Raw genomic sequence first — 14,632 nt, 5'->3', positions numbered from 1 at the left:
AATTCTTCAAAAAAAAAAAAAAAAAAGTAAAATTATTTTGTGTGTGTGTCTTGCCTGCATGTGTCCTTGGTTCTTGCAGAGGCCAGAAGAGGGCGTTAGATACCCTGGAACTGGAGGCAGAGATGGGTGTGCTGGAAAGCAACCTTAGGGTCTTCTGGCTTGGCAGCCAGTGCCTTTAAATGCTGAATCATCTCTCCAGCCCGCTTATCTAACGAGTTTGGCTGAGGACAGGTCCAGGTGCTCAGACATCTCCTGGAGGATGCGTAGGATGAGGGCCGCCATTAGTTATGAGCTATTGAGTCGGGAGTGGGGGTGGGGTGTGGGGGTGTGGATCCTCTGGTTAAATTGACTTGGCAGGGCGCTTGCTAAAAATTGGACCTAGTTGAAACAAATGCAGAACCTTCAAAAGTCTGGCCTCCCTGAGAAAGTGCAGGGGAGTCTGAACTGAGACAATGAAATTGCTTTCTTAGAGGATGTATCAGTCTACTTTCTGTTACAGTGGAGCATTACACAAGTAAGTGTGGCCACGTTCATCACAGTAACCAAGAGGTGGAAACAACTGAACTCTTTTTTTTCCTTTTTCTAACAACTCAAATATCTAATGGAATTTCTATCTATCTATCTATCTATCTATCTATCTATCTATCTATCTATCTATCTATCTATCTATTTATCGATAGATATAGATATAGCACACATGGTTTTCAGCTTTGAAATAGAACAAAATTGCTACATTCAACAATATGGATGGACCTTATAGGTATTATGCTAGGCGCGAAAGGACAAGAATATGAGTCTCTTCTATAACTATAAGGTGCCTAAAAGAATCAAATTCACAAAGACAGAAAGTGGAAGTCCAGGAGCGGAGACATGGCTCAGCTGACCACTTGAGCACTTGCTGCTCTTCCAGAGGACTGGAGTTCAGTTCCCAGCACCCCAGTCAGGTAGCTCACAACCATCCGTACCTCTAGCTCCAGGAGATCTGACATCTTCCTCTGGCTTCCGTGGGCAGCCACACATATGCAGCGTATACATAGATACATACACATAGATTAAAAAAAAATTAAACCAAAATTTTAAAGCAGAAAACAGGTGACTGCAGAGGTGGCACAGTGGACAAAGGGGCTTGTTCCCAGGACTTAGGACTTTTGTTAGATTCCTGGAACCCATGCGGTGGAGGGAAAGCACTTGAAAGTTGTATTCTGACATTCACAGGGGTACAGTAACACACATCTGTGTGCACACACACAGACACAGACACAGACACAGACATACAAACAGACATAGACACACACACACACACACACACACACACACACACAGAGAGAGAGAGAGAGAGAGAGAGAGAGAGAGAGAGAGAGAGAGAGAGAGAGAAAACAAGTGCACATTTTGTGGAACAGGTTGGGCTATGTCCTGGACAGTGAGGAGGACGGAAGGTGAGATCTAATGGCTGTGAGCATGGGGTGGGTGTGGTGTTCTAATATCCATGGGGTGAAGGATAATAGACTTGAGATAGAGAAGAAATCAGTCATCCCTCTCTCTCTCTTTCTCTCTCTCTCTCTCTCTCTCTCTCTCTCTCTCTCTCTCTCTCCCTCTCTCCCTCTCTCCCTCTCCCTCTCCCTCTCTCCCTCTCCCTCTCCCTCTCCCTCTCCCTCTCTCCCTTCCTCCTCCCCTCTCCCTTCCTCCTCCCCTCTCCCTTCCCTCTCCCCCTCCTCCTCCCCCCCTCTCTCCCCTCCCTCTGTCTTGTTCTTTTTGAGATGGGGTCTTATGTCATCTGGGCTGGACTCCAACTCTGTGTGGCTGAAGATGACCTTGAACACCTGGATTCTCCTTTCTCATGTTCCAAATGCTGAGATTACAGGCGTTCACTCCCACACCTGGCACCAGTGAAATCCTTTGCAGTCCAAATGTCTTGGCTTCGGTCCCTCTAGCAAGCACAGCCCGGGAAGCAGCAAGCAGCAACGTTCTGATACTCGAAGGGCTCAAGCTGAGATCACATCCACTTCACCCATTTTATAGAGATCAAGTCCTCAAGGATCAAGTCAACATTTTTATTTTTATTGAGGACAATCTCTAGATACAGGCTTTGGAAGCGCCCCGGAAGGAGGTGAGTGTGAGAAGAGGAAACAGGTCCCAGGCCATCAAAGCTTTTCATCATATCACGAATGGATTGTCTAAGGCCTCATGGTCATCATAAGCAAGCAGGTTGAACAGAGTAGATGATCAGTGATGGCGGGGTACAATGGCAGGAAGTGGCAGCGTGTGAACTTTCCATAAGAGAGGGCTGCAGATACATCACGAAGGATAAGAGGTCTTATGAAACGGAGAAAAGAGATGGTTCTGAGGTAGGGGTGGGACAAAGGTGAGGGCGGGGGATGAAAGGCCCTGGTTTGGTTTAGATAATGAGATATAAGGTGTTATGGGACATCAGGCTAGACTGGTAGTACTAAGCCCCATACGATGGACTAGGGCTCCAGCTCCAGCCTGAAGGCAGTCAGGAATATTTACAGGTCCTAGATTGAGTGGAGAGGACTCTTGTCCTCAGATGTATCCAGGGCCAGTCTCCTTGAGGCAGAACGGTAGGATAGCTCTCTCTTGCTTGGTCACTCTCAGTACATCTGGTGCTTCTAAGGTTTCTGAGACTGGCGCAGCTGACTCCAGAAAGCCATCTTTTTTTCCTTGAGCTTCACACCCACTCTTGTCTCGAAGTCCAACTGCAGGTACTTCTCGTCCTTGTCAAAGCGTGGCCAGTAGGGCAGCTTTTCATCATTGGGGTTCCTGACCCCCCCAAAGTAGAAATAGATTCTTGTCACTCATTTGGCTTGTCCCTCTTGCCTCCCTCTCTCATTTACCTTCAGTTGGGGAACCGAGACCCAGGAGGGCTTTGTGGCAATGATCCTCAGATCTTTATGAAAGAGTAGAAGAGCTAACTAGGTGTGATGGTGACCATGCAAGAGTCCCAGCACTCGAGAGGTGCAGGCGGGAGAATTGTTGAGTTTGAGGCCAGCACAGGCTACACAGCAAGGCCTAGGGAAGGAGGTGGGGGAAGTGAGCTTCCAGGCAGTACAAGGCTAGGTAAGATCTGGGTAAGCATAAAGAGGAAGGTGTGGAGAAAGAACGACGCCACAAGGAACATTTTTAAGGGCTTTTCCCGGCAGGCTAAGGGGATGGAACTTTACTCAGGGGGCATGATCAAGGGTTTTGAGCAAGTGAGTAACTCGGTTAGATGATATTTCAGAACAGCTCCTCCAGTGTCACAGACGACGGAGGAGAGACGGTGGAGCTAGGAAAACACACACAGGGGACCCAAAGCTCAGATCAAGTGCCGCCTCTGCTTCAGGCCATTGCTGCCACTCAAGTAGGACCAGACGCCTCCTTGAGGCTCCCCACGGGACAGCTCCCACTGGGCCTGTTTGGGATCTTGTTTTCATGGGGTGGGGTAGGAGGATGTAGCACATGCTTATGACAGGCATCCTTGAACCCCAGCTTCCAGTGCTAGGGTGGGATCCAAAGGAGAGCATTGGTGAGACGCTGTTGGATAATTGAGTGAATGAAGAGTGCGCATCATGAGACAGAAGGGAAACATTTTAGGGGCCTTTAGGATCCCATGACTGCCAAGGAAAAAGAGGAGGGCCCGGGCTTGACTGTGTAGTTCCTGTAGGCCTAATAGTGTCTATATGTGTAGGGGTTAGACTCACCCAGTGTGAGCAAAGTTGGCCCAGTATTTCATCATCTGGAGGCTGAATTCCTTTTCCTCACCTGCAGATGAGCCTGGGGCAGAAGAGGATGTGGTATTTTGCAAAGAACTTGGCATGGGGTTCCAACCTCCTAACTCTGCATCTGGGAGCACTCGCCACACACGAGGGGCTGAATAGTCCCTAGTCCCCGTGGTCAGCCAGTGGAGGTGGGGGTCTTCCTACACAGTGGGGAGTTAGGTGTCAGGACCTTTGGAGAAAGGGCTTCCAAAGAGATAGGAAAGTTCGTCTCCGTGGTCTGCTCCATTGTAAGGTTTGATGATGATGCCCGAAGAAGCATGGTGCTTGAACTCGTACAGGTAGACGGGGGAGCCAGCATCTGTGAATAGATGAAATGGGTGAGAAGTGCAGGAAATCTCTGCCTGAGCTCCCCGTCTACCCCAAGCACTGCATCCACCGAAGCCAGGCAGGGATTCAGACTTAGAATCACGGAGCAAATTAGAACCCTGCCTGCGCTAAACATCACTAAATGATGGTGGGCAAGCCACTTGAACTCTCTGGGCTGCAGTTCCTCAGATGCTGGGGACACTAAAACCTAGCTGGCAAGATTATGGGCAAGGGTCATGGAAACTGTCATCTTCCCTTTTCTGAGTTTTCTGTTCGAGATACGGTATTTAAGGGCCTTCAATGGCTGTCGTCTCCAGCTTTACCTTTGACCTCTCAGGCTCATTTTCCCAAGCCCAGTCAGTCTGGCTTTTTATTTTTTTATTTTTTATTTTATTTTATTTCATGTATGTGAGTACACTGTCACTGTCTTCCGAAGAGGGCGTCAGATCCCATGACAGATGGTTGTGAGCCACCATATGGTTTCTGGGAATTGAACTCCGGACCTCTGGAAGAGCAGTCAGTGCTCTTAACCGCTGAGACATCTCTCCGGCCCCCAGTTAAGAGCTTTTAAGTTGCTCTTAACCTAGGTACTGTTTCTGCCACTCCAGCTTTCTCCTCTAGGGAGGCTGAGGTTTAGCCCTTAGTCCTCTGTTTTTTTTTTTTTTTTTACTGCTTTCTCTGTGGCCCCTTGGAGTCCTAGTCTAGCTCAAAGTGTGAAGAAAGTGGGGGAAGAGCGGGTGACCCCAGTTGGAAGGAGCTCAGCTGAAGAGTACAGGGAAGCAGTGTGGTTACTCTTAGGGACCCCATACCTCGGTGGTACCTCGCGGCTTGGAGTGTGGTGTAGACAAAGGTGGCATCGCCGATTAGGTCTATCAGGCGGTTTCGGAACATCTTCCAGTCATGGTTACTGATAGCGTCGTTCAAATACTCTCTTACCACCACTGGGACCTGCTCCTTAGTGATATTCTGAGCCAGGGGGCAAGACTCGCCCTGAGGCCTGCTGCACCAGCTGGGCCAGGGAGGGTACGCCATTGGCTTGCACCCAGCCTCAGCCCCCCCCCCCCCAGGACTTTTGGGAATGGGATTTCTAGGAAGGTCTCTATCATGATTTATTTTTATTCCCACTTTTGCCTCCTATGACCCTAAAGATGCTTCAGGGACCTTGCCCATGAGCAACCATCTCATCCCATGTCAAACTCCCTTAGGATTCTCCAAGAATGATCCCATCTGACTCAGAACCCCCTGCTTTGAGAGCAGGTCCTACATTTTAAAAGAAATGTATGTAGGTGTTGGGGGTAGGGGGTATAGTCCTGTTCACAATGAATAACCCTGCCCATGGGACCCCTCACCAGCAGAATGCTGGAACTCCAGAGCATTTTGTTGACGTAGTTTTGGTTCATTATACGCTGATTTAGTCGAATCTTCATGAGCTGCTCAGAAGAGAAGGACCCAGAGGTCCTGGGTCAGGTCTGAGGTCTTGCCTATTTACATGTAGAATTCTCAGACAAGACACTTCCCAAGAAAGGCCCACAACCTGTCCTGCTTCACTGTCTGACATTGCCACCTGGCTCTGAACCGAAGCAGAGCAGGGAGGGCCCATCCTGAACTAGAACATTTGCCCTGACCCAAGGAATAAAGCAGGCCCCTAGGATGTATAGTTGTTTGGAGGCTCAGGGGTTGACGACTCCTCTCCTATCTCCCCTCAACCATTCCTGGCCATCTCTCCTGCCCAGGGAGTACAGGTGACTTTTGCATCCTCAGTGGGTCTACTACGATCTGACTTGGTATCCCAACAGTGTCCTAGGGGCATCCTCTGCAAACCCACAGTGGTGAGCACCTTTCCTATCCACTCACAAAAGGCAAGCTCCACTCGAACTCTGCGTTGTTGACACCTAGGAGGTAGGGCACAGGTTTAACCTGCCCACGGGTCAGGAGCACCACAGGGTCTTCTGGGAACACCACACCATCCACCACTGGGCTCAGGAACCACACGATCTGTAAGGCCAGGGGTGATTTCCAGCTGGTCATCCCGCATATCCTCTGAAGGCCTTTGTGACTTGGACGCTCAGCTCAGTCTGTATCAAGAGCTGTTCTAACTTCGGCCTTTTTGGTAAAAACTGAGATTTCCTGTAACAATACTCAGGAAGGTGAACATGGGGAGGGACAAGGAGCGACAGGGCTGGGCTGCTTAGATTTCAGATGCTTGTTCCAGCCATCCCCATAGTCCATTCTTTATCTCTTGAAAATCTTTACGATTTATCACTTCAATGAGGCATGTATAATCTATCCCATTTAAAATTACACGCCCCTTACCATGCCTTCCCCTGTTGCTGTACCTCCTAGGAAGGTGAGTAGTTAATTTCTTTATAGGGCTTACTGTCTCTTTCCGGTGGGGCAACAATTTCACCAGGGAAGGGAATTTGGCCTGAATAGTTCCTCAAGTATCCCAAGGACTTGGCACACAGTAGTTATTTAATAAACACTCAGACTGAAGACCACTGCTTACTCACCTCTTTTGGATCTTTATGGTAGTTAGCATGAAAGAATGACTGTAAAGGAGAGAGAGAGGAAAAAAAGATAGGAATCAAGCGAAACTCCCCCAGTGTGTGCCAGAGACAGGTTCCCTGGGGAAGCATCGATGGGTAGCTATAGCATGCAGGCTGACAGGGACGGCAACTGAAATGCTCTCCGTACCATTCTCTTGGAGACATGCATCACCTCCTCCGCCGAGAGAGACCTCAGGCATTCCACCATGACCTTCGTGCTATTGTGGTCGCAGCCAGCCAGGCGAGCGATCTTCTGCAGATGAGAAGGGGTATACAGGGATGCCTCCATCCTTCGCCCCTCTTGCTGAGCTCTGGGAGAGGAGCGCCACTCACCTTGGCTGATGTCAGTGGATCTCGAGTGATGAAGGCTTTCAAGACCGCAGTACCACTCTGGGAGATGGCTTGATGGAATAGACCCTGGGCTAGGGGTGACATCATCTGTAAAGATTAGAAGTCGAGTACCCATGAGATCCATACATAGGGTCACTAGGGTTGTTGCTGTTTTGTTGTTTTTGTTTTTTGTTTTTTGTTTTTTTGTTTTTTTTGTTTGTTTTTTCGAGACAGGGTTTCTCTGTATAGCCCTGGCTATCCTGGAACTCACTTTGTAGACCAGGCTGGCCTCGAACTCAGAAATCTGCCTGCCTCTGCCTCCCGAGTGCTGGGATTAAAGTCATGCGCCACCACGTCCGGCTATACTTGGGTTGTTTTTTGCAGTACCTGCCTGACCATTTCTGAGCAGCCTGAGAGATGAGTGCCTTGGAGGGTCATAGGCTAAAGCCTAGACTTAGAGCCAGCACCGTTTGGTCTCTAGCCTATGCAAGGGTCTTTAGAGGTCCCAGAGTTGATCCGAGGATATCAGAGGTATGAATGAGAGGGTCTTTCTCTGCTACAGGTTACAAGTATGGATAGGTGGGACCCCATCGCCACAGCTCCAATGACCTGTGCTAACAGCTCTCTTGGAGGAGTTAGATCTTTGGCTAGCTCAGAATTTATGTGTCTCAAACCTGTTCTAGTCAATTACAAACTGGGTAGAGCCTCTTTTTTTTTGGGGGGGGGGTGTTTCGAGACAGGGTTTCTCTGTGTAGCCCTGACTGTCCTGGAACTCACTTTGTAGACCAGGCTGACCTCGGACTCAGAAATCTGGAGCCTCTCTTTTGACATTATCCACCCAGGGTGGACGCCGTCCCTCCCCTGCTCTCTGCTACATGCAGCTGTTCTAGTCCTGAACATTTGGTCACGTGAACCACTCAGTGAGCGCCCCTCTGCTCTCCATTCCTCCTGCCCTCCTTATCTCTGCTGGGGCAAACCCTGCTCCCTCACCTCCCAGATGGCCTCCAAGTCCAAGTCTCTACTTCTTTGTAGCTCAGCTCCTTGCAGAAGACCAAGGGCCCCCTCCAACCCACATCCAATCTTATTTCCCTGCGTAAAAGCTGTCCCTGTTCTCAGGAGGACGGTTGCAAGCCGTACATCCGGGGCCAACTTTGTCTTCATAGCAAATTCTGGGGCAGCTTGGTCTACACACCACGCCTGAGGCCGGCAAGGGCAGCAGAGTGAGACACAGCGTTAGCAAATAACAAAAATATCCAAGCCAAACCAAGCCGTAGAGCAAAACCTATCCTGGCTTGATGGTTCACTTAAAATAGTTACTTCATTTTCTGGGCATCAATGTCTTTGTCTGCAAGATTATTTATTTATTTGGTCAATTAATTTGTTAGTTTTGGATCGGGAGGGCCTTGCTCAGGTTGTGTAGCTCAGGTCGGACAGGTACTTCTGGTCTCTCTGGAATGTTGGGAATTACACATTTACCTGTCTCGTTGAATTTATTATTATTATTATTTTATTTTTAGAGAGAATCTTCTTGTGTTGTCCATACTGGGTTCAGATTTACTATGTAGCTGAGGCTACCCTTGAATCTCTCTCATTTCCCTCAAGTTGTTGTTGTTGTTGTTGTTTTGGATAAATTATTTTTATTTATTTATTTATTTATTTATTTATTTATTTATTTATTTATTTATTTTATGTGTATTGGTATTCTGTTTGTATAAGGGTGTCACATCCCCTGGAACTGGTGTTCCAGACAGTTGTGAGCTGCTATGTGGGTGCTGGGAATTGAACCAGGGTCCTCTAGAAGAGCAGCCAGTGCTCTTAAACTTGTTGACCCATCTCTCAGCCTCCCCACCTCCAAATTTTAAGACAACCACACCTAACTTTTTTTTTTTTGGATTGGGAGAATTAAATAAAGCGATACATATAAAGGTTAAAGATGAATACCTGTCACATAGAAAGCACTCGAGTTTCAGCCTAATTACAACTGTGGATTTTGAGACCATGGTTGATATGATAACTTAGGTCATCAGCCTTGCCGGCAAGCACATTTACTTACGGAGCCACCTCAATGACCTCTATGGGTGTTATTCTTGAAGAGACAGCATCCTTGACTGTGAGCTGCTGTCCCCTTGGCAGGAATGCTGTCCTGGGCAAGGGGTGAGAATATGTCTGTGGACCCCCATGTCTGTGGACATACAGGTCTGCACATGTGACTGCAGTGTGGGAACATGCTGGCCTACTTCTCTGCTGGTCCATTGGAAATCTCACTCACCAGTCCTGAGACGCTCATAGCTCCCGCCGACTGACCAAATAGTGTTACACTGTCTGGGTCTCCACCAAAGGTTTCGATGTTCTCCTGCACCCACCGCAGAGCAGCTATCTGGTCCAGCAGCCCCCAGTTCCCGCGGGCATGGCTGTTGCCCGTGCTAGGCACAAGAGATTCATGGTCAGGGTTCCAAACTTCGATGGTGAGGATTGAGAGCTGCCAATTCACTCAAACTAAGTCTTCCTTAGACTCGCTCCGTTGAGATGGTAACCAGCGTTCGCTGGTTCCTTTCACAGTGTCAGGCCGGGCAGATGCCACCCTCTTCACTCTGTCCTGCCCACGGACCACGCCCCCTTCCATCAGTGACTGCCTTCTGCACCTGGGATGGGTAGGTAGGAAGGTGACCGCCCCGCCCCTGGCCCAAGGCCCACCTGAGGAAGCCCAGGATGCCCAGCCTGTACTGCAGAAACACCAGCACCACTTTCCCACGGGCCGCCAACTCTGAGCCTTCGTAGGTGGAAGCCGAACCAGCGAGGAAGGCACCTCCAGGGAACCAAACCATCACCTAGGCAAGAGAGGTCGCCTAAGCCTGAGCTGGTCTGTACGGTGACAGAGGGCGTACAGCAGGTAATAGAAAACAGAGTACTTGGGGGCTGGAGAGATGGCTCAGTGGTTAAGAGCACTGACTGCTTTTTCAAAGGTCTTGAGTTCAATTCCCAGCAACCACATGGTGGCTCACAACCATCTGTCATGGGATCCGGTGCCCTCTTCTGGTGTGTCTGAAGACAGCTACAGTGTACTCAAATTAAACAACGGGCTGGAGAGATGGCTCACAACCATTCATGGGATCCGATGCCCTCTTCTGGTGTGTCAGAAAACAGCTACAGGGTACTCAAATTAAACAACAACAACAACAACAACAACAACAACAACAACAAAAGAAAACAGAGAACTCACTGGCAGCAGAGGGTCTCCAGGGGCGAGCACTGGGGCGTACACATTCAGGTAGAGGCAGTCCTCACTGAAGTGCAGCCACTCATACTGTTTCCGAGTGTTTAAGTACATGGATAATACCTGCCCCCAGGATTCCTGAAGGCACCTGTGGGCACACAATGAGTTTGGATTGGTAATGAAGAAGATGATTTCAACCCCGGGGTCAGCAGTGATGGGCAAGAACTTAAGACAAAAGCCTGGCAGGCTCTGTGCACGTGTGCATGCCTCCTGGAGGGTTTCTGCTATGGCTTGCGTTTTCTTTTTTTCCCTTTCTTTTTCTTTTTCTTTTTTTTTTTTAAAGATTTATTTNTTTATTTATTTATTTATTTATATGTAAGTACACTGTAGCTGTCTTCAGACACTCCAGAAGAGGGAGTCAGATCTCGTTACGGATGGTTGTGAGCCACCATGTGGTTGCTGGGATTTGAACTCCGGACCTTTGGAAGAGCAGACGGGTGCTCTTATCTGCTGAGCCATCTCACCAGCCCTCTTTTTCCTTTTTTTTAAGAAAAAGATTTATTTATTTATTTTTATGTATATAAGTACACTGTAGCTGTACAGATGGTTGTGAACCTTCATGTGGTTATTGGGAATTGAATTTTTAGAACCCCCTGCTCACTCAGGTCGGCCTCGCTTGCTCAGTCCCTTCTTGCTCTGGCCCAAAGATTTATTTATTATTAAAATGTAAGTACATTGTAGCTGTTTTCAGACACACCAGAAGAGGGCATCAGATCTTATTATGGGTGGTTGTGAGCTATGTGGTTGCTGGGATTTGAACTCAGAACCTTTAGAAAGAGCAGTCAGTGCTTTTACCCACTGAGCCATCTCACCAGCCCTCTTTTTCCTTTTCTTCTTCCTTCTTTTCTCTTTCCTTCCTTCCTTCCTTCCTTCCCTCTTCCCTCCCTCCCTTCCTTCCTTCCTTCCTTTTTTTCTTTTTTTAACCAGTGGTCAGGTCCAGGACTCCAAGGCAGACAGGGCTCCCCAGGGTCCATCCTTCCTTCTACCACGGTCTCATCGTTGACCCCTTAGCCCGGGTAGTCTTTGTTGGAGACGGCCGATGAAGTAAAGGCCAAAACTTGGAGCCCTGGGTACCTCTCTGTCTTCATGTCCCGCCCCCCACCCCCCAGACTGTTATCTCCTAAGCAGACCAAGGAGCTCTAGATCCTATTTTCCCACTCCAAAAATAGGGCCATTGTCCTGCCAAGACTAACAAATCTATGGTCTGGACACACCCAGCCTCAAGCTCTTCTCAGTCCTCCAACGTTGTTCTCATTACTCTGGAGGACACCGATAAAGGCGATTAAAACACAACCCAGAGGAGACTACCGCATTGCCCTTCTTAAAACCCTCTCTGTGGGACACAGTGGCCGACACCCGTAATCCAGGGTATTCTGGGCTGTGCAGTGGGTTCCAGAACAGTCTGAACTACAGGGAAGACCTGCCTCCCCCGAATCCATTGTCCTGGTTCCCCACTGCCCTCAGAGGGAAAAAAAAAAAAATCCAGACACCCTCAGTATGACTTAACTTAGTTCCTCCTTCCCATCTGGTCTCACCAGCCACCTTTGTTTCTGATAGGCATGGCTGTTTACCCGCGATTTCCAAACCCTTGTGAATCTGTGCCTTCTGCCAAATGCTTCCTTCCTTGCCCAGCAAGCACACTCCCATGTCTGTTTCAGGCCAGCCCAAATGGTACCCCCTCTTAGGGGCACTCCTCTCTGCGTCCTACAAACCCTTCTCCACTCTTGATAACAGTGCTGGTTGAAATTATTTCAATGAACTCTTTTTTTCTCCTGCACGATTCAACCATTCCTGGCAAGCAGGATGGCAATGTGTTCTAGCACCCAGTAAGGGCGATATGGGGACTTTAAGGTGTTTGAAGAATGTGGGCTAGATGGACACCTCTCCACTCCCCATTGCTGGCCTAGCCTCTGGAATGATTATTCTTACAAGTCTGGGACTGGCCTTCCTTGATTGAGTGTCTACCTGTTATCCCTGTTAGTTCTCTTGTGTCCTTCTGTCTTTCCTGTGTCCTTCCCACAACACTTCAACCTGCCTCGTCCCAACCTAGTGTCTCCCACCCACCCATGTCAGCAGTACTCCTAGTTCTCTTCCTACAAGGAGCTTGTGTGTGCAGGTGCATGTGTGTAGATCAGCGCATACAGGCAGAGGTCAGGAAAAAAGTCCTGGTGTCATTCTTCATGGGGGCCTATCCATCCTGTTTTTGTTGATTTTGTTTTTTAAGGCAGGGTCTCTCAACTACTTGGATATTACTGAGTAGATGAGGCTGGCTGGCTGGTGAGCCTCGGGGACCCTCTTGCTTCTGTCTCACCAAATTCTTGTCATGGCTCTTGGTTTTTTTATGTGGGTTCTGGGCCTTGAACTTAGGATCTCATACTTGTAACCCAAGTGCTACACTTTCTAAGCCCATCTCCCCAGCCCCCAGGATAAACTTCAATCAATTGTCCTCCTTCTACCTCACCTGGCCTCTGCAAAGGTCACCAGCAGGCAGCATATCTATCTATCATCTATCTATCTATCTATCTATCTATCTATCTATCTATCTATCTGTCTGTCTGTCTATCAATCTATCTATCTATCATCTATCATCTATCTATCTATCTATCTATCTATCTATCTATCTATCTATCTATCATCTATCATCTATCTAATCTATCTATCATCTATCTATTTATCTATCATCTATCTATCTATCTACCTATCTATCATCTATCTATCTATCTATCTATCTATCTATCTATCTATCTATCTTCCTTCCTTCCCTCCTTCCTCCATTTTTAGACAGGGTCTTCTGTAATCTAGGATGGCCTGAACTTACCTTGTAGCTGAGGTTGATCTTGAACTCTTAACCCTTCTGCCTCCACCTCCCAAGTGCTAGTCTAACAGGCATGTGCCACTATGCCTGACTCCATAGCTCTGTCTTTGATCTCTAAGATACAAATATCCCTTGTTTTGTATATACATATATATACAAATATCCCTTGTTTATAATGAGTTTCAGTGACTAACACCCAAATGTGTATACAGTGGGCACCTGGGCACCCTCACTTCTAAACCCCAATCTTCAAGTTCCAAACAATGGCAACCCCATGTTCTGATGACAGGGAGTCCAAATAATAGCTAGAGGAGGATCAGAATGTCTGGGGCTTGAGTATATGTGTATAACATGTATTATGTATATAATATAATATATAAATTATTATGTGTAACATATATAATATACAACATATAACATACAACACATAACATATATAGCACACAACATATTTTATGTACTATATACTAACTATATACTAACTATATACTATATACTATATTCAAGCCCTAGTATATATTGCTTGAAATTGAGCCTATACCTCACCCGTGATTGGCATAGAGCAAAACCACCCTTGGTCTCTAGTTGATCATGTTCTAACAGTGGAACTCTTTCTAAAAACAGGCATTGAAGTGGGAGTTACGGGACTTTTTTCTTTTTAAAATACCACCTGACACTCAGATTCTAAACGCCGTGCTTTAACCCACTGATGCTGAACATTGTTAATGAGTGCCACACAATGTTCTGGACAGCTGATTATTCAGTAGTTTGAATAAACAGTAAATATATTTGTTTTGGCTGGACTGCTAAGCCTAGGGCTCCAAAGGGCAATCCTTGTTCAAGTCTTGCAATGTGAAGGCTGCAGGCCTTAGCAAGACAATGGAATGTCAAAGCCGAAATAGCCCTTGAAGTTCTCATCTTGGAGCGCCCTCTGCAGGGAGTGTCTGGTAGTACCGTGTAGGTTTGTTAGGAAGCTGGAGCCCATCCATCCATCATCCATAGATGTGGGGTGTGGATGAGGACTGGTGGTGGCGTACATTTGGGAAATTCAGCTTCCCAGAAGGTCCTGTGGCACAGCCAGTCACCACATCCCCCTTGTCTAGATCTCCCTCACTTGACCTCGAACACTATGACCATTCCTTAAATGCCATTTGGTCTAATCTCATTGCAGAGGTTTGGAAACTGAAGCCAAGAATAGGTTCCAGGTTTGCTATAGTCACAGGTGAGATAGTGAGATATTCTAGGCACTGGTCTGCTCTACCTCTCAGGCCTGCTCATCTACCAGCCCACCGTCCTCTGGCACTTACGAAGGTGGGTAGGTGGTGGCATCTCTGATGCCGTCCCAGGGTAGTGGAGGCTCTGGAGGAGCAAACCTGCGGGTGCCCACCGGAGGTTTAGAGAAGGGGATTCCCAGGAAGACTTGGATGGGTGTGTCCCCCACATGCACGTGCTTTCCTTGTAGGATCCCGTGTTTGGTGATCAGGAGAGGTTCCTTGGTGTGCAAAGCACCTGGGAAGAGAAGAGGAACTGTCACTTTCTCTCTCTCTCTCTCTCTCTCTCTCTCTCTCTCTCTCTCTCTCTCTCT

The 14,632-nt window shown here is 47.8% G+C and overlaps 1 protein-coding gene across 1 annotated transcript in view; it reads right to left on the bottom strand.

The window, feature by feature from the left end:
* Positions 1-2,037: 2,037 nt before the first annotated feature.
* Positions 2,038-14,632, bottom strand: part of Ces4a (carboxylesterase 4A) — a 39,414-nt gene continuing 26,819 nt past the window's right edge. Inside the window, exons 2-14 of the mRNA XM_021220624.1 lie at positions 14,355-14,556; positions 10,179-10,320; positions 9,653-9,786; positions 9,228-9,381; positions 6,962-7,066; positions 6,777-6,881; positions 6,593-6,631; positions 5,937-6,077; positions 5,432-5,512; positions 4,892-5,048; positions 3,946-4,074; positions 3,699-3,771; positions 2,038-2,778 (exon numbers count right to left, since the gene is read on the bottom strand). Of these exons, the coding sequence (XP_021076283.1) occupies positions 2,628-2,778; positions 3,699-3,771; positions 3,946-4,074; positions 4,892-5,048; positions 5,432-5,512; positions 5,937-6,077; positions 6,593-6,631; positions 6,777-6,881; positions 6,962-7,066; positions 9,228-9,381; positions 9,653-9,786; positions 10,179-10,320; positions 14,355-14,556 (1,613 nt within the window). The 3' untranslated portion in view covers positions 2,038-2,627. The remainder of the gene's footprint in view (positions 2,779-3,698; positions 3,772-3,945; positions 4,075-4,891; positions 5,049-5,431; positions 5,513-5,936; positions 6,078-6,592; positions 6,632-6,776; positions 6,882-6,961; positions 7,067-9,227; positions 9,382-9,652; positions 9,787-10,178; positions 10,321-14,354; positions 14,557-14,632) is intronic.

This window comes from Mus pahari, chromosome 20, assembly GCF_900095145.1.
Source record: "Mus pahari chromosome 20, PAHARI_EIJ_v1.1, whole genome shotgun sequence".
Taxonomy (NCBI): Eukaryota; Metazoa; Chordata; class Mammalia; order Rodentia; family Muridae; genus Mus; species Mus pahari.
This window is presented reverse-complemented; position numbering and strand designations above follow the sequence as displayed.